The sequence below is a fragment of the Triturus cristatus genome, chromosome 3_2, assembly GCF_964204655.1.
Source record: "Triturus cristatus chromosome 3_2, aTriCri1.1, whole genome shotgun sequence".
Classification (NCBI taxonomy): Eukaryota; Metazoa; Chordata; class Amphibia; order Caudata; family Salamandridae; genus Triturus; species Triturus cristatus.
In genome coordinates, this window is record NC_140584.1 from 1,000,047,595 (window position 1) to 1,000,071,678 (window position 24,084).

General features: G+C 43.8%; 1 protein-coding gene across 4 annotated transcripts in view; it reads left to right on the forward strand.

Annotated features, from left to right (window-relative positions):
* Positions 1-24,084, forward strand: part of TAF15 (TATA-box binding protein associated factor 15) — a 481,601-nt gene that overhangs the window by 121,144 nt on the left and 336,373 nt on the right. For all 4 annotated transcript variants that reach the window (XM_085649621.1, XM_085649623.1, XM_085649622.1 and 1 more), the window contains one exon: positions 1,112-1,216. In XM_085649621.1, coding sequence (XP_085505747.1) covers positions 1,112-1,216 — 105 coding nt within the window. The remainder of the gene's footprint in view (positions 1-1,111; positions 1,217-24,084) is intronic.

Below are 24,084 nucleotides of genomic sequence, written 5' to 3' on the forward strand. Positions count from 1 at the left end.
GCTTTAGAATATACTCTTCTTTGTATATCTCGATTGTTTAACTCAACTGAAAGAACCAAAAAGTACGTGTGAAGAATCAGTTTTAAAACTAAATTCAATATTGACTTCCATTACCATTCAAATTGGTAATCTTTTTCTTCAATGACTCTTGGGTCCTGTGCCAAATCATGAAGAGGTCGTCTGTGTATTTTAAATAGATATTTAGACCATATTGTCATTTTACATCTCTGTAAATATGTTCCTCCTCAAACCTTGCCATGAAAATGTTTGTGTTGCTTTAGTACACCTAGAAAGCCCACTGAGGTTCCATTCTTGTATAGATAAAAGTAACCATTTCAACAAAAATAACTATATTATAAAGAAAAATGTATTAATTCATTCAAAAACACTTTGTTTGCACTGACTTGCTCAGTCTTAAGTAGTGTCCATTGTACTGCCTGTATACCTTCAGAGGGGGCACTAGAAGTATAGAGCGAGTTCACATCTATGGTCCACAGTTCTTCCAAATCATTTGGTCTTATCAGCTATCCAGTCTAGTTATTCTGCCTTATTTAAGTATAAGTACTTATTCTGATTTGGGAGGAGATCTCACTATTGCTTTATATATTTATTTTAAAACCTTATACGCCATCTTAAATAAGGCAGAAAAACTAGAGTGGATAACTGATAAAAGCCAGGGGATAATTTTTAATCTGGAGTCCATTTAGAAGTGCAAAATAATAAAACGTAAAACCATAATGGTACAAAACAAACAAGGATATTGTGATCAATGAAAAAATTGGAAATGTATTTACCAATCGGGGGAGTTTTATGCAGCCATTCAGCAGTGCACGAAGAGACTATTACGCTTAAAGGTAATGGTCTGTACTTGAGTTATGAACTGTATACTAGGACTCTAGTAGAGTTAGCAAAGTGCAGTATGGGAACCATAACCCTTTCTTTGCGTACCCAGTGTGGTTGAGGCCCATTCATGGATAGTTATTCCCTTCCACTTATGCACTGCTGCATTATCAAATGTTCTCTGTTAATGTGTTCTGACTTGATTGCCCTTGTTTTGCAGCTGAGAACGATACAAGGTTAAATATTATTTTTATACCTTTGCATCTTTAAGGACCCAGTTCATATGGGCAGTCAAGTTATGGCCAGCAGGAAAGTTCATCAGGCCAGCAACAATCTTCTTATCCACCGCAAGATAGCTACAGCCACTCTAACCAAGGTGAGATGAGCTCTTCCCAGATCGTTTCTTTACAGAAGAGTCAAGCTGAGAACTTCAAAATGTTTTATTCTTGAGCAACATATTCTTAACATTTACATTTATTTGCAGCCACCAGGCTGAATCCTGGAAACAAATCTTTTTTTATATATTTTTTTTAAGTTTAAGGAAAATAAAATGTTTGCCTATTTTTGCAATCTACCAGATGTGCATGGACATTCTCTTTATTAACAAGTATGAGAGATATTTTCAGATTTGAAATCCATTATTGCGTGTCTACGGGAAGGCAATATAGACCACCGAAAGCCGCATTTTAAAGATGTTTCATTATGCCTTGTGAATTCATGCATTTGTTTTCCCTGAACACAGCAGCCTTCTCCAAGGCTATCTGTCTCATCCTTTTTTAGGTCGAGCCTTGCTGCGATGCATGCTATACCTGGTCAGGGTGCTTAGGCCACACCCACCAATTTTGTTTTGTTCCTTTTTGTGCCTTTCTGAATTCCTTTGGTCTTATTGGAAAGACATGGCTCTTTGGCCCTCCTTTGGGTGTGTTTTTAACTTTGTGGCAACTACTTGTGTTATATGTCCCCTTACACGGATTGTATTTTCCGTTTTTTGTCACACTTTTTTTTCCACTTAATTGATCCCACACCATGAATACAGTAGCTCTTTGTCTCTTCCCTGGCACACATGCTTCAAAAGTCCCTTGTTTATTTATGTTTTCCGTTCGCGTTCACGACTGCACAGTATCAAGGTTCACGCCCCTTTGGGATCAATTAACGTACATAAGGACATTTGTGAGGTAAGAATATCTAAGAGCGTCTGCATTCTATTAATACGCCACGCTATATGTTTCACCCATGTTTATTTTACTTTTAAGTAACCAAGGCACCTTCGAGTGTTCTGATTAACACGGCATACTAAGGACTTCATGCACATTCATTGTAGTTCTTGAGTAAACTAGGAAGTGCCAGCTCTTGTTCATACACATGCCTCTCCGAAGCACCGGCTCTTTGTGGTATGGGAACAGACTTCCCAGCATCAGCTCAGTGCTGAGAGTGTGATGTCACTGCATACCGGCCAAATGCCCTGACCTCATTGTTAGGTGCTGCCATGTGAGACCGATGGATGTGTTGCTTAAGGGTGGGCTATTCTCCTCATGCAGGGGTGTATACACAGCAGAGCTTTTAACGTACATCGTTTTTATTAGTCCGCTCAAGAGGCTTTCCCGCCTCCACCCACAGCAGATTGTTGTGTCTTGTGTGACCGGGCGCTCACATCCGTCATTAGCAGTGATATCACTTTCTTGACCTACATAATCTTGTGCTGACTTCCCACCATGTTCACAAACGCTGATTTATATGGCTGTCTTCCACAGACCTGTAAACTAAAAAAAAAATCTATTTTATGATCGCGCGCATTCCTGATTTGGAGATTATGGTCCCTTTTTAAGCAGGGTTGGGGCTTAATTTTAGCTTTCACCCGCTAAACCTCCCTGCAAATCAATATAGAAATTAACATTTTTGTTGGCAAAGTCTATCTGTTCACAGATGCTGGCATATGCAGAAATCTTATTTCACAACACGAATAATATAAAGCAGTGTTTTAAAACCTGAAAGTTTATTTTAACATGGATAGTCGTCTCACGTTTTAACACCTCTTTACACATCCACCGAAAGACCATTCAAGATACGACACCCTGCAATCGTTATACTCTAATGTGAGATTTTCGGCATGTAGTGAATACTCCAAGACTGCAGAGTTTAAGCAAATGCCTGCAGCTCTATCCCTTTTCTCTTCTGACTGAGACCTGGTTACTAGTGGAAAGAGTTCTCCACGTGCTGCAGGTGGCATGAAAACATTCAAGTGTGATTGGTCTTTTGGCCCTTAGGTTCATCTCTGTTAATGGGCACTATGGTGGACCTTTTAGTTGGTTAAGTAAACGTTTTTGGCTAGGTTTATTTGCAATTGGAATATTTGGTCTGAGTGCTCTGCTGCAGGAGAGTGGGGTGGGAGTATTACTTTTGCGGGTACAACACCGAAGTCTGCATCTGATTAATCACAACTAGCTTCTCTGCAGTCTTTTGCATTTTCCTAATTTGGACCCTATTGTCTTTCATCAGGATTAACTGAAATAAGCCTTTATGACAACTATTGCATAGCTCGTTGAGTAATGGGCGCAGTAGTTAAAAACGGGTATAAGGGACGTGGTTAAGCCGCCTATAATGGTGGTCGCAAACTAGCACAGCTCCCAGAGCCCCACGTTAATCCGACAAATAAACTGCTGGCATCGGTCCAGTGACAAATTCAAAAGACGCCAGACGAGTGGAGATCACCGGCTGTTGCCCATATGCCACTCAGACAGCGTGTTTTAGCGCATCCTACCCGGTTATCCAGCGAAGAAGCGGTGCGGCCTGCAGAGGAGGAACGCGTAACTGGCGGTCGTGGCTCAGTGCGCACCCGACGAGATGTGTGTTCCAGTGGGGCCGGGAGACCCGCGTGGCGGAGAGGAAGCTGCCCCTGTCCACAACAGAAGGGGAGGGTCCTTCGGCTGGGCCGGCCCGGCAAAGCGTGCACAGGAAGGCCACCGGGGGTGGCTCGCGACAGGCATTGCGTGCTCCCGGCGTGCGAGGCGGCCGCCCACGCGTACATTGTAGACGCTCTCAGGAAATCAGGGGGACACCAACGCCGCCGACGAATATAGAGGATCGGCGGGGATATCCGAGGTTTAATAGATAAAATAAAGCGGGGTGCAGTGCTTAAACAAGGAGAGCACTTGGGAGCGGATATATTACTCCTACATGAAACCCACTTACTGGGTTCCAAAACTCCCTGTCTGACCAGATATGGCTTCATGCGTGCATTAGACTCTGGGTTTGTAAGATGGTCCCGTGGCACTGCCATTTTGATAAATCAGCAAGTTCCCTTCACACCTATCCGTACATGGGCGGACACGCAAGGCAGATAAATGATCATATATGGGCAAATCACGTCTGAATTTATCGTGCTGGGTAGTGTATATGCACCCCCCCCCTCTCACCCACTTTCGTAGACTGCATTGTAGATTTGTGGATGTCTATACCAGAGGGTTTAGCTTTAATCGGAGGGGACTGGAACGACACATTTTTCCCAGAACGAGGTAGATGGCGACATCCCACCTCATTAGACATGCCAAAGATCTCTAGATTGGGGCCCATGGTGGAGCTGCTAGGATGGACTGATGTATGGAGAACATAACACCAGATAACTGCATGTTATACCAACTTCTCAGCAGTACAGAACTCCTTCTCGAGACTAGACCACTTGTTCACCACTTGTGAACATGCCCTCTGTATATCCAAGGCTGATATTCTCTGCCCGGCCTGTCGGATCATTCCCCTATATAAGCAAAATTGTTGATTGGCCCTAAGAGGTCCCCCTTTCGCTGGCGGCTCTCCTCATGGCACCTTCACAACCCAACATACAAAACATGCCTTCATAGGACAGTCTTTGAATACTTCTCACTTAATGAAGGATCGACCTCCTCAGCTATGACGCTATGGGAGGCGCATAAACCCACCATCCGCTGCTTTAATATAAGTTATTGGGACGCAGAAAAACATTGTCAAAAGCAAAAACTAATCCAATTAAAAGCTCAAATACTGGAAATGGAGAGACGTAGCCAGAAAAGAGATGGGGCTGGCCGCCATCGACAGTTGATTCTGTTACAACATCACTACAGGTCAGCATTGTTGGATGAGACCAAAGCTATGTGGCTCTCTACACAAAGTAGGATTTACCAGTGGGGAGACAAGTCTAGTAAACTCCTTAATAGGCTGTGCCTGCTTTCTCTGAAACCTATCCAGATCCCTGCGTTTAAATCACACTCTGGCGTCATTCTTACAGATCCAACTGAAATAGCACAATGCTTCGCTACATACTATCAAACCCTATACACTAAGCGAGAATTTAATACCCGTTTCCAAATAGAGGACTTCATTAAAGATATCCCTCCAAGAGCTATCTCACAGTCTACTTGCGATTACTTGTAAACCTCCATTGCACTAGAGAAGTTAAACACAGTTGTGTAAGATATCACTCCCGATAAGGTGCCAGCACCCAACAGGTTCCCGTGCGAGTATTTTCAGTCATTCATCTCTTTAGTGGGACCCCACTACTTGGCCATAGGGTGTCAAGCCCTGAAAGGTAAACAACTACCTCCAGATTGGAGGCACGCTGACATTGTAGTTTTCCATAAACTCGGCCGCCCACATGAACGTTGTTCATCATACAGGCCGATATCACGTTTAAATATAGAAGCAAAAGTATTGGCTAAAATATTAGCGAAGCAACTCAAACCGCTCATGTCCGACCAGGTCCATCTGGATCAAGCCGGCTTTATGCTGCAGTGGGCAACCAGACATAACATATGGCGGGCCCATAACGCAATAGCTGCGGTCGACCAACTGGATCGACCGGCAGCACTGCTCCTAGCCGATACCAACAAAGCATTCGACTTGGCTAGTTGGAAATATATGTTCACAATGTTAAAATACTTAAATATGGGTGCTAATTTCATAGCCCTCATACAACTACTCTACACAGACCTCGCCGCTTCTATAAGGATCGTGGGGACTACATCCCAGCGGTTTCCGATAGGCCGTGGCACCCAGCAGGGCTGCCACCTCTCTCCCATTCTTTTTGCCTTTGACGGCCAGTGTCTGAGGGGGGGAGGGGGACGCATAAACAGTCAAAAATCCCTAGTATGGCCTATTCAGGGATCCCTGGGACAGGGACATTGGATCCAAGAAATTATAGTAGTTAGCGACGGGTTCAGATATCTCCTCGTATTCCTAGCCGAAATGCAATCTCTCTCCTGGGACCGAAATATCGGTACTCTTGCAGAGCGAGTGAAGGCGGAAGTTAAGGCATGGTCCAGTCTTCCACTGTCACTGTATGGAAGATTGGCTATCTTCAAAATATCCCTCCGTGTTTACTGTATCAACTACCCAATCCCGCAACGATGGTTCAGGCAAATTGAGGCGATTCTGGGCAAATTTCTCAGGTGGGGGGGATTGGGGCGTTTGGACGGCCAGGGTCGCGCTTCGCACTTGCTTTCAATCTACGTACTGCAGTGGGATTGCTGCTGCAGACCTCCAGTCCTATCACGCTTCCACCCATCTACAAATCCTGAATGAATGGTGGTACGGCTCTGAGCTAGACCCGATGTACAGAATGGAGCAATGGATAATGGGGGATCCATCCCAGTATACATACTTGTACAATAGATCGACCCCTATGAAACTTCCGCCCACAATTAGGGTAGTATTTGTAGTTTGGCGACAATCCCTTTGTCAGATGGGGTGGTGGGGGTGTATTACCAAGGAAACTCCACTATGGCACAACCGACTACTTCCACAGATGGCAGATCTACAAGGCTTTGCGCAGTGGGACCAAATAGGGAATCTCATTGGTTGAAGATATAGTGCGAGGGCTGGTCCTTAAATCCTTCCAAGACCTGCATGATGAAGATGCGCTGCGCCGCAGTCAATTTTATAAATACCTACAGCTATGTCATGTAAAGCCATATATTCGCGACCTCCCTTGATGTTCCTGAATTCAACCTTTAAAAGGCAAATTACTTATGGGTGACTTAGAAGATCATAAGATTACAAAAATATATGAGAGTGAGCGACCAATCTAGGATCTACAGATGAGGATGACTTGACTGAAGCACTACAGTCACCCAGGCGGACAGCTATATCCACACGTCTTAGACTCATACACTTAAGTACCTTCATAGGATATACTACACGCGGCTTAAGTTATGAAAAACCGGGCTAATCGCATCTCCTCAATGTCTTTGTTGCAAACGGGATGAAGGCTCTTTCTTTTATACCACATGGTCTTGCATGGTATTGGAACGCTTATGGTATGGGGTGCCGGGATGGGACCTCCCTAGATCTCCAAAGTTTACACTATTGCACAGCACAGAGGGTATCGATGGGAATATATACAAGCAGCACCTGTTTCTGGGGCTCATTTTGGCTAAGCAGTACATTGCCATATTGTGGAATGCAGAAGCACCGCCCCGCGTTAGTGCCTGAAAACAAGGCATGGACTTTAATATGGGGTTGGAAATCTCAATTTTTGCAGAGCGTGGATGCCCCCAGAAACATACAAAAATCTGGCAGAGATGGGCTGACTATAGAGGTCTGCCACTAGAAGCACAAAATATTCCCCATCAATCATTGGATAAGAGGTTCTCGGTGCATGAACACATATCTACAGATACGGGACAGACTATGATACATACTTAATGAGGATGGCGGGAGGGATAGGGCGGGCTTCGAGGTGCTAGATGCATATCGTTTAATGTTAAGTTTAAGTCTAAAATGGGGTATTCGATGCACTAGAATCTGGTCAGTAGACACATATGACATGAATATATTTGTTAATCTGTCCCACTGTACCGGATGCTCACGGTTTGTACTGTATTAAATGCCAATAAAATGTGTTGTGAAAATAAAAAAACTGGTGTAGCACGAGCCTCCTTTACTTGAGGGCGGGGATTCCACAATTGGTGCAGCTTCCTGGTTCTATAGACTGGGGAGGTGCAGTCCATTTTGCTGACAAAATCACAATAACAGTACATGTTGCAGCACCCACGATAATGTGCTGGATGGCTAAATACTCCTAAGGTACCAAGGGTGAGCCCTATTGGCTATGCAAATGCTTGTTTTGAAGAATGTTTCTGAAATTATTTTGTGAAGGTAGGAGTCTATTGTTTTCCTCACGTGTTTGAGTTATTTGTTCCTTATTTAATTTAAGGGACTCAGGTTGATAGATGCCATTCATGTTGGATGTAGTTATAGAAAGATGAGTTTGTATCATTTAGCTTTTCGCTCTGCCAATAAGAGTAACATCTGTTTGAAGAAGCAGAATAGAAACGTTATTCTCGAAGCTAACCTGGAAGAGAGCCTGACTCCTCCTCGTTGGCCCTTTCTTGTTAGTAGATGTGGTCCATCTCAGTGGCCACTGGACTGAACTCTGTGCCTCCACAAACTTGATCAAAGGTTTGCTGTTAATGCTCTTTAAGGATTCAGACCTCAGTTAATAATGGAAATTATGAAGTCCTGCAAAACCTGTGACTAAGGTCGTCCTTGGCATTCTGCAGGTAAAATTAAGGTTTCCCTCCTTAATGTGCCTACCCTGCCACCACTCAAGTAGCAGTGCTCACAGAAGGCAGCTGAAAGGCTACCTAAAAGACTGACATCCCTTGCATGAGTGCTGCATGTAATTTCTGTTTCATAGGATGATGTTGCATTATCTGTGCACAATGAGGTAGACCCAAGCAACCTGAAAGCAGACTTTAGTTCTGGCTGTGCATCCATTGCCTGTTATTATATCTACATTATCTTTTTTAATGCCCATTTTCCAAGCCTTGTCACCTGTCCTCTCTTATGTTGTGATGAGAGTAGATGAAAAAGCAATACAGATAAATCTTTGAAAAACTGAGGTGCTGGTACCCAAGGAAGGCGCACTGTGAAATCTATTGTTCCCCAGAGCATCGCTGGTAGGACAGGCATCAGGTTGGTCCTGCCAGGTAAGAGTTTACTGACAAGGATCAAAACAACTTGGTCATCCTACTGATTAATATCGGTAACCCAGAAGAATTCCGGTCTTAACTACATGTGTCAAAGATATGCAGAACAAAACTGCATATTGTTAACGTGCACTGTGGACTGATAAGTCTTATTCATCTTGGGTGCACTCTCTCTGCAAACTCTGAATATAGCGCTCTTTTTTGTCAGAGAAAGTAGCTGATTTTGATCCTTTATTTTTAAGTGACATTTTTTCAAACAGGAACTCTTTGTTTTCATCTTCATGGGGCGAAAGACGTGTGCAGGAAAACCTAATTGCACCAAGATCGCTTCATCTGTATTGATATTGTCAGTAATATAAAACTCGATTTGGTAAATCTGTAATTAGGCAAAGAAGGTCACAACAAGGGCACTGTTAATTTCGCGGCTATTGTTTTCAAATATATTGAGTAAAAAAATCAATTTGTATACTTGAAGCAATTGTGATTATTTACAACGTTCTATGTTATGTTAATTGATATATTGGAACAAGCAACAATTAAATGTCTTGAAATTAATTATTAAATTGCATCTCTATCAAGAATTGATTTATTTACAAGGAAATATTAGCTCTACCTAGAGTTGATGCGCAAACAATATTGTAACTCATGTTGATTTATGGCTACAAACTAGTAAAGGTGAGGTGGTAGTCCCCGTTTAAACACTCACCTCAGTTGTCAGAGATAACCCATACTGGCATGGTGCCTTTATCAATCAAGTCCTTATCCAGGAAGAAACATTGTTGGAGAGGACAGCAACATTACAAACCTGCTCAACAAAAACTTTGTCTGATGGGACACCCTGAAAGTTGACCTGTTCATGATGTAAGTGAACTCAGAATGCCCAACTTTCACCTCCAGGTACCAACTCCCTCAGTCTGTGGACAATATACTGCGGATTAATTCATCAGAGACTCATCCTGTAAACCCCCACCTGGGCAAGATAGCCGTGTTACTAAACATTCCTAGAGATCAGTATATCCACACAAAAAACTGCCTCTACACCCAGACCTACGAACGCAACACAAGGGTCGGCTCCAACATCCTAAGTCCTAAGGTGCTGAATCTTGTAGTTTTGGTATATTTGTGAACAAACTCAATAGTCTTAAAGTATGGATATCTACACCTCCCTGAGGAGCACATGACAATTCTTAGAGGCCTTCATGCCTACAGCTGGAGCCTCTTACATGGCTGAATGGAAGATTTGTTAAGGCTGCTGCACTGTTCTCAGCATAAAGCCTTAAAAAGCATTGATGCAAGACAATGTCTGCTGTCTTTCACACCTACCAAAAGCAGGATTAGCTTCCTCTTCATTTAGGCTACATTTAGCTGCTTTTGCAGTTTACATGCAAAATGGAAGACACCAGTCTGTTAAAAAAACAGTAAAAGAACTTTAATGTAAGGCCTTAAAACGGTAATATTGCCAAGGGCTCCAGCAGACTCGTTATGGGAATTCATTATTGATTTAACTCTGCTTATGGGCCCACCTTTTAGGTTGTTAAACTCTTATCCTATGCACTACCTTTCTTGGAAGATGGCCTTCCTCATTACAATCAGTTACCTTTGCAGGGTCAGTGAATTGCAGGTTCAAGTGAACCCTTAATTCAAGTCGTCAAAAATCACATTGTACGTATAACAAATCCTAGATTTATGCATTAGGTTGTTTCGATGTTGTATATGTTAGACCATTGACTAGTTCATCTCTACCTCAGACAGTTGCGTCAACGTTTTCTATGCATTGCATGTACAGCTGTAGATACACAGGCTCTACATACACCTGCCATCTATTGCTGGGTCCGAATGTTTGCAAGTTTTTCTTCATTAAAATTGAGTCACAAGACCTGTTGTGACTCTTCCTTTGTACCAGAATACATCAGCAGAATGATCCACCTTAGATTGTTTTCTTCTGCCATTGGCCTCGGACATTCAGGATGCTGCTCTAAAGTCGAAGCATTAAACCACACCTAACTACTTAAGTTGGGTTCCATTTCAGGTTCTGGAGCTTCCTTTTTCTGCCCTTTTGCTATCGAAGACCTTTTCTTTTTTCTTCTTAACTACTCCAAGGACCCCTCAGTCATAGGAGGTAAAGAAGATAGGTGCACTACAGGAAGCAGCATGTAGAGCTATAAATGACACCTGACACCTTGAAAGCCGAAGATATCCACAGGGCTGTAGAGGAAGAGAGGCTAGTCTTTTTCACCTACCCATCGGACAGGAGCAAGAACAGGTAAAGGCCTGCCTCTTGAAGCCCTCTGCACAGAGGACAAAGTAGTTTCTCAAATACCAACTCATTAGTCACCAGGTTCGGGACCAAAGACGAAACTTACACTGTGCAATTGGGCTTCCCCCTTGGGTTAAGGAATTAACTAATTATTCTTTTGGAGGCCGGTTCGATTTTGGCACATCTGTGCTTTCAGTTCGATACCGAAGCGACCCCAACACCCAGGTCAGAGACCTCGAAGGGCTCTTCATTTCAGAGACTCACTGATGGACCTGGATGAGGGGAAGAAAAAACTGTTCATCCACGTGGACGTTGGCAATATCCTCAGTAAGCCTCTGGCTCACGGACAAAGAAACTGCGCCTTCCCTTTGAGGAAGACTGCAAATTCTGTGAGCTTCTCTAGGTATGACCGGTACCATTGGGAGGTCATGGGGAAGCTTAAGTCGACGCCTAATGGGCCCCTGGTGTGGGTCTTTGTTTGTGTGGGTTAAAATATTTGTCTTAGAAGATGGCATTCCTCGTAGCAGTCACTTCTCTCAGACTTATTGGTAAACTGCAAGCACCATACATTCATGTTCAAAGACATAGGGTGTTTCTTCGACCAACCCAAATTACTAAATAAGGTTGACTCATGCTTTCGCAACAGTCAGACTATTGAGCAGCCTGTCTTTTTTCCACAGCCAGAGTACATAGTTAAAAGTACACTTCACACCTGGATGTCAGAAGAGCCCTCATGTATTATATTGAAACCTTTCTGGTAAAATGTTTTAGATTTTCTCAAACCCCATATGGATCTGCTATTTCCAAAGCTAGAATTGACAACAGATGGATAGTGTAATGTATTCGAAAATGTTGCGATAAGGCTAAGCGCACTCTACCAATACCTAATAGCACATTCTGCACTGTAAAAGAAAGCCACATTAGCCTGAATTTGTAATATTCCTATCTTATATATATGAAAAATTGCTACTTAATGAACACCACACTTGTTTACCAAGCATTACTGTTTACAAATAGACATAGTCGCATGTGAGCAAGCTTTAGTTGCAGGATCCTGTAACTTGTTTTAGCACAACCTGAGCTGTCTACCACTCCAGAACTGCATTCTGCAAGGCCATGCTCTGACTCTTTCTATACTTCCTCCAGGACCCCACAAAGCCATAAGGTTCTTAAACTTAATTATCGCCAGTGAGTACGCCCTTGGCGCCAGCTGTACCCTCCGAGCCCATAATAAGGTTGCCTCCAGTGCCAAGGTTGACGCCAGATCCAGGCTCCTCAATGCCAGTGGTGGCTCAGTGCTGATAGATGAAGCCCCAGTTGTCACCTCTTCAATGTCGAATTGGTGCCAGTCCTACTTCAACCGAGGTGGCCCCTGCCAGCTAGTAATGCTCCACAGCTCCTCTTGGTCTGCCTCCACAGCGACAAATGCACACCCTACTCTGTTCTCCAGGCATGACTATGATGTGTGTGATCAGATTGGCCAACCGTATCACAAGAAGAATTTCCATGATGACCTGCAGGAGGTTTATGGCTTTGATACATCCCTTGAGTCATTGGTCCTCTCACCCACTGGTCCAGCTACTGTGGAGAGTGCTTTCTATGCCATGATAATGCTTAAGGGGCGGCTGAAATCCATGACCTCAAGCTCGCCACCTTGAAAGTCAGGACCAGTGTTCTTACAGAAGATCTTCAGCCAGGGTAAACATCTACTGATTCCCCTTTTACCTTTTTTGGAGCTCTTAATTATACCTTGCTGGGGGCATAGGCGAAACCTTGATAACAGTACTCTGATGGTCCACTGCCAAATTGCACACCTCCACCTACCTGCTGCGGACGATCCTGTATTTCCTTCTCAGCATCCCTTACATGAAAGCTTGGTGGTGCTAACATCTGTGGGCAAAACTAATCCCAAGACATTTTTGTTTTTTAAACTTCTTTTTATTAAAACAATAGTCAGCATTCATAAACATGATCACAAACTATCTTTGAATGACCTTCACGTTCAATGGGATACACCTACTACAATGCAAATCGGGTGCCGAGAGATCCCCCTGGGGATGATTCGTTGCACCGTAAAAATGAGTAAATAAATAAATAAAGACATATTATTGAATTGATAGTCCCATTGGAGGCCCCCATTCAACTCCCTCAGTCCCTGTGCCTCCCCGCCAAACTAGTCAAAAAACCCCCGGAATCCCCTGTAATCTTCACATTGCTGCCAAATTTTCTCCCATTTCTTGGGGCATCCCCTGCTGTCATAAATTGTCTTCTCTGCCGCACGGCACCAGTCCAAGTCCATTTTCCACTGGGAGACTTCAGGCGGTGGAATTGCCCCCATGTCCCTGCAGTATTCCTCTTTGCAACCATTGCCTCCACCTGTAGCCAGATTCGTTGATATTTGGGCCAATTCAGCTCCCCTGACACACAATATAAGCCATCTGGCGTCCAGAGGGACTTCCTGCTCCTACACTTCTGACATAATCAGGACCACCTTCCGCAAGTATTTCTGTATAATCGGGCTGTCCCATAGGATATGGTAAAACTTTCCCTTCTGCGTACACCCCCTCTGACACTCCTCAGTGGAGATGCGCCCTAGTTTAAACATAAGTGTACTGGTGCAGTAGGACCTATGCAGGATCCGCAGCTGGACCAATCTAAAACGTGCCCGGATTGCCACTTCCCTGGGACTCTGCAATGCCTCCACCCAATCATCATCCTCTAATAATCCTAAATCGGACTCCCACGACCCTCGCACCTTGGTTAATAAATCTAGTGAGTTGTTTATAATTTTTTTATATGTACAGGACAATGCCTTCTCTGGGATTGGGCCCAACAATAATCTGTCTTCTAATGGACTAATCCCAAGACATTTTTGACTACTTTCCCCTATTGGGAGTCAAAACGGGGGGAGACATTCAAGAAGAGTCCACCACCAGCCTGGCGCTTCAGTTAGTAAATGCCAAGTGGCTACTCGGGTGCTATTCCTATACCCTTTAGAATTCAGTGGCTCACGTACCCCCCAGGTGTCCCTGAAGATCTCCAACCTATCCGCTCCAATGCCATACAGTATGGTCATGATGCGGCCAAGTTAATGATTCGTTGTGGTTTGGACACCACCAAATCCACCAGGCAGGCCATTGGCACCAGTGTTTCCATTCGCTGCCATGCTTGACTGCGGTCCGCTGGCTTTCCGGGGGATATCCTGTCATCCTTCATGGACATGACGTTCAATGACAATCTCCTGTTTTGGGATAAGGCAGACTCCGCTATTGAATGGGTCCAGGCGAGCAGGGCCATGGCACGTTCTCTGTGCTTATCTGCCTCACCTCACCAACTCCATTAGCCTTCCTCCTCCTTTCACAGCTTTGGCAGAGGTACTCCATATTGCCAGCCAAATCAACCCTTAACAAGGCACCCAGCAGTTTAGCTGTTGAGGACGTGGTGCCCACCACCCTCGCGGTCTACAGTCAGTGAGCTACCCAGTCTACTTGAAGGGTCCAAACCTGCAAAACCTCTTTTAGTGTGCCTTTAGTGAATCATAGTAACCTGGTGGGATGCAGGATTCTGGGTTTGCATGCCATAATATCAGACAGGTGGGTCCTGCAGATTGTTCAGCAGGGCTACTCTCTCACGACAATACACCCACCCTCCCCCAGTGACTGACAGAAGACCCCCTCTCTTTTTTGCCACAGGAAGTGCATGTCTTTTTGGCCAGAGGGGCATTCGTGGTACTTTCTGTTGCCCTTGACGGACAAAGGTCTTGGTCCAATTTTAGACCACCGCCATTCCTCTGGAGGAAAAAAAAATTCAAAACACTCACACTGGCCCAGTCCTTGGCTCTGGAGAGGATTGCTAGTCGCTTTGGACCTGTAAGACGCCTATTTCCATATACCTGTCGTGCCAGCCCATCTGCGCTGCCTGTGGTTCCTAGTAGGCCTCTCTACTACCTTGTGGGTATTGTGGTAGCAGCGCATCTTCAGAGGTCAGGGATCCCAGTCTTCTCTCTACATTGACAACTTGCTTTTGAGCCTGGGGTTGCCCCAGGCCATTGTCCACTATCTCCAGACTATGGCAAACAGCCTGTCATCTTTGGGGTTCATTATCAATGTGCTAAAGTCACACATGGCCCCTTCTTCCCTTCATCACAGCTATTCTGGGCAGAGTTTTGTTTTGTGCCTTCCCCTCGGAAAGAGTTCAGGGCATTTTGGCTATGATTCTGATCTTTCAGCCTCTGTCCTAGATTTCAGTGAGGTTGACTCTGGGGCTGCTAGGACTGATGGTCTCCTCCATCCGACCCTGTGGACCCAACAGCAAGGACAGCTTTCTAACCACTTTCAGATTTTTTAACACAGCAAAAGCACTGCAGTGGTGGTTACTGGCCAGCAATTATATCAGAGGCAGACCCTCTCTCTTCCCCACCCAGAGCTGACAGTGTTCACCTATGCATCACTTCTGGGTTGGGGTGGCTATCTGGCAGAGGAGGCGATCAGAGGCCTGTGGTCTCCGGCAGAGTCCAAGCTCCAAATCAACATTCCTGAGCTAAGGGCCATTTGCTTGGCGTTGAAATCCTTCCTTCCATCCATCAAGGGGGTGCTAGTATAGGTGCTCAAGTGTAAGACCACTGCCTTGTGGTACTGCAATAAACTAGGTGGGCTGGTGTCGTGGACCCTGTGACAGGAGGCCCTGTGCCTTTGGAAATGGGTGGACCAACAAGGAATCTTCCTGGTGGTGAACCACATGGCTGGATTATTGAATACCGGGTACCAGCTTAACTGTCAACACATAGCTGATCATGCGTGGCAATTAAACCCATAGGTGTTGCAAGGTGTCTTTTGCTAATGGCAAAAACCTCGGCTCGATCTGTTCATCGTGAAAACGTGCAGCGTCAGCACTTCTGCGTGTTGGAATTTCAAAGTTTCTCTCGCTCAGAGACTCCTGTATGCCCTACGACCAATATCACTCCTGCCCTCAGTCACCAGGTTATACTAGTGGCCCTGGACCGGGCACTGGGCATGAGCACCTTTCCTCCTGTCAGGCTGCCACTCAGAAAGCATCTGCTGTCATAACATCAGGGCACGGTTCAGCGTCTGGGCCTTCGCAATCTCCACCTTCATACTTTTTTACAAGATTGAGTGGCAACAGCTGACTACCTTAGACATGCCACCGGAGTTGGTTGATGTCATATTGGAACCCAGGCGTCCCTCAACAAAAGTTTTATACTCTTGTAGTTAAGAAAAATGTGTGACTTGGTTCAGTATTCGGCAGATCGAAACCTTCAAGACAGAGTTATCTGACCTTGTCCCTAGACCAGCGAGGCCTTGCTCTGGGCACAGTTAATGGGTACATTTCGGTCTTTTTTCTAGTTGTCCCTTTTTGTTTAATTCTCCAGTAGTTATGTGCTTTTTGAAAGGTTCCCATTTGTCATGCCGCAGTTGGGCCTTAACGAGGTCCTCCTATTTCTGATGTGTAGTCCATTTGAACCATTTCATAGCTGTTCCTTGCGGCTCTTCACTCTGAAGCCACTGTTCCTCATCACCATAACATAGGTTCATCATGTGAGTGAGCTTCAAACTCTTTGTTTCAACCTGCTGTACACCACCTTAGTGATGGACTTACTGGTTTTGTAGACATGGGCCTCTTGTTTATCTAAACTTGTGATGCTGTTCCACCTCGGTCAAAACATCATCTTGCTGGCTTTCCATGCTGCTGTTCTATGCTGCCCCTCACACTCTGAGGAGGAGAGTCTCCATTTCATGGAAACCAGAAGCGTGCTGAGCTTTTATATAGATTGTACCCTTGGCCACTGGGTGAACGGTCAGCTGTTTGTGGGGTTCTCTGGTGAGAAAAAAGTAAAGGCCATGCAGAAGAACTCCCACTGGCTCGCTCTGCATTAAGATCTGCTACTTTTTGGGTAAAAAGCAGCCTCTGGGAGCACTGCGTCTCATTCTACCCATCTGTCCTAGATATTTGCCAGGCAGCTACGTGAGCGTCCCTTCATACGCTCACAAAGCAGATTTGTCTGGATAGTCCGGTTTGCCGACAGGTGCATTTTGCCCTCTGGGTCCTGGAGGACTTTCTTGTTTGAGTCCATTTACAGCTCTACCTCCAAACAGGTATTTTTTGGGTATCTATTCTAACTGTGACGAATCTTTAGCTAGAAGTCTGTATCAGAACAAAAAGTTACTTATCTTCGATAACGCTGTTTCTGTTAGACTCTTTCTAACCGCAGATTCTTCTCTGACAAATCAAGGCTTTTGACCCTCATGGATACTTAATTCTACTAGCATTGTGACTATGCTAGTAGAATTAAGTATCCATGAGGGTCAAAAGCCTTGATTTGTTCTCATATAATGTGCACCCACTTGGGTAGAAAACGATATTTCCTTCGTGTTATCTATTGTGATAGAAATGCGTGTCATTTAATCAGAAGCATAAAGTTTTATTGAAACAAAAAAATGAACCATAACAAATGGTTCTAAAATAATATTTTTTGATTATTGTTAATCTTTACAATGATGCAATCATAAATACCCCTTTCAAGCATAGATTATTGGCATTAACCTGTTTAGACAATTAATCGAATTGAGAAATGTTCGAAAATAATGAACTACTAGTCTGTTGTTCAATACACTATGTTTGTAGTTTTATCACGTGATTATTTTCAAATGCACTGTGGTTTAAAATGGCCGATTCAAAAAGAGTAAAACTATTGGTGAACAAGCCTGCTGGGCAGGCGAAACGCGTCCTTCCAAGCTGTTCCAATAAATCAATTGGCCAAAACAAAGCGTCGTCAATCTTTTTCGGTGAGAGAAAGAGAGAAGATATATATATATATAATATATATACACATATATATATATATATACACTTGCTTCGCTCACACGTTTCTTCCAAGAAAAACAAGAACGAACGTGGACCTCGTTGTGTGATTCAAAGATTTTTTATTTCTCCTTGTCTGCCATTACGCGTTTCAGCCGTCAAAAGCGGCCTTGATCACATGACAATGTTCAGAGATTTTTTCTCATTATTTAAAGTGCTAGTGCTTCCAAAACCAAACTATCACACATGTAGAAGTTGATAGACAATGAAGAGAGACTGAACTTGTATCCTATTAATGAGGATCCACATATGTAGTTCATGTACTGTAGACTTATTTGTGAGAATACAATAAAAAAACAATATTGGTAAAATACCTCCTTAGTACGTTTCATACATACCCATGAAGGCAATTATAACAATTAAAAACATTGATGGTATTCATAATTTAACTCTTTAACTGTTTAAATACAAAGCGGTAAATAACCCTCATAGGACTATTCTCAATCATTGTGGTGTTTACAAATAACTGTTTAAATACAGATAAGTAAGTAACCTTCGTGGAAATATTTTCAGTCGTTCTATTCCTGCTTACATGCGTGATTGTGAAAAAGAATTATTAAGTGAATAATTGGAATCTACTTGCCATTTATCTATATAAACCACTTCTTGAGTACCACCTCGGTTGCAATTTGAAGACAATTGTCTGTATTAAGGGCGTCTATATTGAATACAATAAAGAGGTGCATTGATAAATAATCATTGCATTAAATTCCCATATTTACAAATTGTAAATTCATTAATGCAAACAAGAGGCACTCAATAATCGAAAAAAGTGCAGAAAGTGCTAATTGGTTCAAATGAGCCAATAAAAATCTAAAACAAGAGGAATTGATATTTTTACATACATGCCAATAGAGATGCTAATAGGGGAGTCAGGATGATTGGGCTGGTATTTTTGCTGTATCATTTGATAACCTTGATCTATAAACCATCAGAACAAACAGTAGACATAAAATATTAAAACCATATGTCTAAAATGTAAGTCTAAAAAGTTTAAAATACAATAAATATTGGGATAAGAGCAATAAGATATCCTATAAATAAACAGGGCCAAACGTACATAGCAAATAATTCACAAATTCCTTATTTCAGGTACAATCCATTTTTCTAGTACAGTAGGAGATTACAAATAAGTGTAGAGGTCTTCGGTTGCATTTAATCCTCTTGGGTGCTTACAGTCAAATTCTAATATATAGTGAGTTTCTAGCCGCCTAAGCTTCGCTTCTCTGTCCCCTCCCCTTTTGGTGACCGGGATAGCCTCTATGACAAAATATTTTAAATGATTGGGATCACTGTCATGAAAGGTTTGGAAGTGTCTTGCGACTGGATAGTTTTGATCTTTGTTAATGATCGCTCGTATGTGCTGCAATATTCTCTTGTGTGCAGCTAATCTTGTACTCCCTATATATTTCAGATGGCAACTGCATTCCAAAACATATACTGCAAATTCCGTTTTGCACGTAAGATGTTGCTTGATCTCCCGGATCTTGGGTGAGAATGCTGTAGTATATGTTTTTGCATTGTTACCGAATTTGCAGGCCTTACAAGTAGAACACTTGAAAAAACCCTTTCTAGCAGTGAGCCACATATCCTTGCGACTCACATCTTGACTGTTGTTTGTTAATTTGTTACCCAGACTTTTTGTTTTCCTATAAGTGATGGAGGGATTAGTAAGCATATTGCCTCCTATCACCGGGTCATCTTGTATAAAATGCCAATTCCGTCTAATAATATTTCTGATCTGCCTTTCCTGTTTAGAGTATGACAGAATCAATCTAACCGGTTGGGCGGAAGTATTGACCCTTTGCTCAGGACGATTGGCCTTGTAAATTAAAAGTTCCTCTCTTGCCTTGGAACGTGACCTTCTGATGGCTGCGTCAACCACTCCTGCATTATATCCTCTAGCTAGGAACCTAGTACGGCTCTCCTGCTGTTTGATTTTCATTTCCTCCTCACTGCTGCATATTCTCCGAATACGTAGCATTTCCCCGTACGGAATGCTTTTAATTAAGTGAGGAGGATGAGCACTTGATGCATGGAGGATAGTGTTCCCTGCAGTGGGCTTTCGAAATAATGTAGTGGTTAAACTGCTATTTTCTACTGTTATCTGCACATCTAGAAAGGACACTGTTTGTTTACTGATGGTATGAGTAAATTTTAAATTAATATCATTATTATTGATCTGATCAATGAATTCAACAGCTTCCCTCTCAGTTCCCCTCCAAACAATAAACAAATCATCAATAAATCTGTACCAACAAATAACATTGTTGTTATAGGTGTATTCATATTGTCGCATGAGGACCAGCTCCTCCCACCAGCCCATAAAAATGCAGGCGTAGCTGGGAGAAAAACTGGCCCCCATGGCTACACCCTGCGTTTGTTGGTACATTTGTCCATTAAAAAGGAAGAGGTTGTTGTCAAGACTAAATAATAACATGTCCAAAATCATTTTTGTGTGTTGAGCATACACGATGGATCTGCTACTGAGAAAATACTCTACTGCTCTCAAGCCATCCTTATTACGTATACATGTGTATAGTGAGCACATATCTAAGGTTATCAACAGGTAATCTGTGCTCCATTCTAGATTGTTAATTTTGTTTAAAAAATCACACGTATCCTGAATATATGATTTTAAGTTCCTCATATATGGCTGCAGAAAGTAGTCTATATATTTAAATAGATTTTCCAGTGGTCCATCGCAAGCGGCAATGATTGGTCTGCCAGGGGGTTTATTCATGTTTTTATGTACTTTAGGTATGAAATATATACATGGAATCGTAGGATGTTCTCTTTTGAGGAATTTATACTCATCTCCACTCAATAATCCCAGGCCTTTCCATGCCAGCAGATATTTGGCCAGCACTTCCTGTGTGCTCTTGTATTTGGCGGGAGTGCTCTTCCTGTAACATTGTTCATCATTGAGTTGGGTATAAGCCTCTTTGAGATATTCCTCCATAGACCATAAAACAATATTTCCCCCCTTGTCTGAATTCCTGACAACAATGTCTTCCTTTTGTAATTTTGCAATCAGCTGGTAATATTTCCTTTCTTTATTGGTATACTTCCTGTCCGGGCTATTGACTATGTGGTTAAGTTTTTTAATTTGGTTGACCACACGTTTATTAAATGCATCAAGCCCGTCCCTTGCCATGATTGGTACAAATTTAGATTTGTTTTTGAACGGGGTTGTTGGTCTAACACATGGTTCCAAGGGGGACATGCAGGCTCCATTGGTTTGCGCTACCTCACCCAATTCCAGCATGTCACGGTATGTTTCCGCATCAGACACCAACAATCCCGAATAGTTATCTTGTTCCCCATTATTGGTATTCCTTTCTGATTGATCAGTGAATGCTCTAAGCTGGTGAAATTTGAGTAATTTCAGTTTCCGTATGAATTGATAGACATCCACACGAGTAGTAGTGTACTGAAAGTTTGACTCCTGGCAGTGGGACAGTCCCAGAGTTAGAATTTGGGCTTCAGCTGCCGAAAGGTTAATGTTAGCCAGGTTTATAATAGAGTTAGTATCATGCTCGTTGGTGGGGGGGATGGCGCTGTCATTTCCAGTACCTTTTACTGCCTCCTTCCCCTGCCTCGTCCCCGCTTCCTGAATTCTCCTTTTTCGGCTTGCCTGGCGTCGCTCCCTTCGCCTTTTTGATTTTGTTTTGTTGCTGGTCCCTGGTTGCGTGGTCTTCGTGTGTCCCGCCTGCTTTGTTTTAAAATGTTCAATTCTTCCCCCAGATTCAGTTTGATTCCATCTTGGGTGATCCTTCTGCTGCTTTCATTGTCTGATTCACTATCCGGGGCCGGATATTGAATATATATATATATATATATATATCTCTATATATCTATATATATATATATCCATCCAAAAACAGCCCCTCATTCAAAGAAGCTAGAAGACACAACGGGGAGCATCACAGGAGTTCCTTTATTTACAGCTTGTATGTCATGATACATTTCAGCTTGAATAAGCCTTCCTCAGATGCCGCCGTATGACGAGGTAGCTCCAACCTCCTCCCTTAAATGTCTATGGTCCTCCCCATGACGGAAGGTCAGCTGGCTCTGCCTTGAGTGATTACAGCTGCAGTCTGGTGTCATGGACTGCAATTCCCAAAATGCCATGTTCCGGTAAATACGGATTGTGGAGCCTGTATAGTGTCCTTCAATGGACGCTGAAATACCAAGTGAGGGTGGGGGTTTAATGATATGGCGAAAACCCGTGATTAAAATTCAGGACTCCCTTTAGTCCCCGACGTTCCGCCCCAAAATGCAGTGTCGTGCCGGGCCGTGAAGCGGTGATTCAATGATCCCTCTTCTCCGTGAACTCACGGTCTGCTTCTCACAGCGGCCGTTTGCCTGGCCTGAACCTGAGGCGGTCCTGCAATGTCCGATACCTCGGAAGAAACTTGCCACGTTGCCAGAAAATTGCAGGACACTTGAGAACGGGTCTTCTGAACGCGCACTGGCAAGCGCGTAAAATATCCAAAAACAGCCCCTCATTCAAAGAAGCTAGAAGACACAACGGGGGGCATCACGGGAGTTCCTTTATTTACAGCTTGTATGGCATGATACATTTCAGCTTGAATAAGCCTTCCTCAGATGCCGCCGTATGACGAGGTAGCTCCAACCTCCTCCCTTAAATGTCTATGGTCCTCCCCATGACGGAAGGTCAGCTGGCTCCGCCTTGAGTGATTACAGCTGCAGTCTGGTGTCATGGACTGCAATTCCCAAAATGCCATGTTCCGGTAAATACGGATTGTGGAGCCTGTATAGTGTCCTTCAATGGACGTTGAAATACCAAGTAAGGGTGGGGGTTTAATGATATGGCGAAAACCCCGTGATTAAAATTCAGGACTCCCTTTAGTCCCCGACGTTCCGCCCCAAAATGCAGTGTCGTGCCGGGCCGTGAAGCGGTGATTCAATGATCCCTCTTCTCCGTGAAGTCACGGACTGCTTCTCACAGCGGCCGTTTGCCTGGCCTGAACCTGAGGCGGTCCTGCAATGTCCGATACCTCAGAAGAAACTTGCCACGTTGCCAGAAAATTGCAGGACACTTGAGAACGGGTCTTCTGACCGCGCACTGGCAAGCGCGTAAAATATCCAAAAACAGCCCCTCATTCAAAGAAGCTAGAAGACACAACGGGGAGCATCACGGGAGTTCCTTTATTTACAGCTTGTATGGCATGATACATTTCAGCTTGAATAAGCCTTCCTCAGATGCCGCCGTATGACGAGGTAGCTCCAACCTCCTCCCTTAAATGTCTATGGTCCTCCCCATGACGGAAGGTCAGCTGGCTCCGCCTTGAGTGATTACAGCTGCAGTCTGGTGTCATGGACTGCAATTCCCAAAATGCCATGTTCCGGTAAATACGGATTGTGGAGCCTGTATAGTGTCCTTCAATGGACGCTGAAATACCAAGTAAGGGTGGGGGTTTAATGATATGGCGAAAACCCCGTGATTAAAATTCAGGACTCCCTTTAGTCCCCGACGTTCCGCCCCAAAATGCAGTGTCGTGCTGGGCCGTGAAGCGGTGATTCAATGATCCCTCTTCTCCGTGAAGTCACGGACTGCTTCTCACAGCGGCCGTTTGCCTGGCCTGAACCTGAGGCGGTCCTGCAATGTCCGATACCTCGGAAGAAACTTGCCACGTTGCCAGAAAATTGCAGGACACTTGAGAACGGGTCTTCTGAACGCGCACTGGCAAGCGCGTAAAATATCCAAAAACAGCCCCTCATTCAAAGAAGCTAGAAGACACAACGGGGAGCATCACGGGAGTTCCTTTATTTACAGCTTGTATGGCTTGATACATTTCAGCTTGAATAAGCCTTCCTCAGATGCCGCAGTATGACGAGGTAGCTCCAATCTCCTCCCTTAAATGTCTATGGTCCTCCCCATGACGGAAGGTCAGCTGGCTCCGCCTTGAGTGATTACAGCTGCAGTCTGGTGTCATGGACTGCAATTCCCAAAATGCCATGTTCCGGTAAATACGGATTGTGGAGCCTGTATAGTGTCCTTCAATGGACGCGTTTCTGGCTCTTGCCATCATCAGTGCGGAAAAGCAGTCAATAAAACGACAGTCATTTTAAACAGTTCTGCCATATGGTTGGTGGATCCTTGACCAATGGGGCGTCATAGTT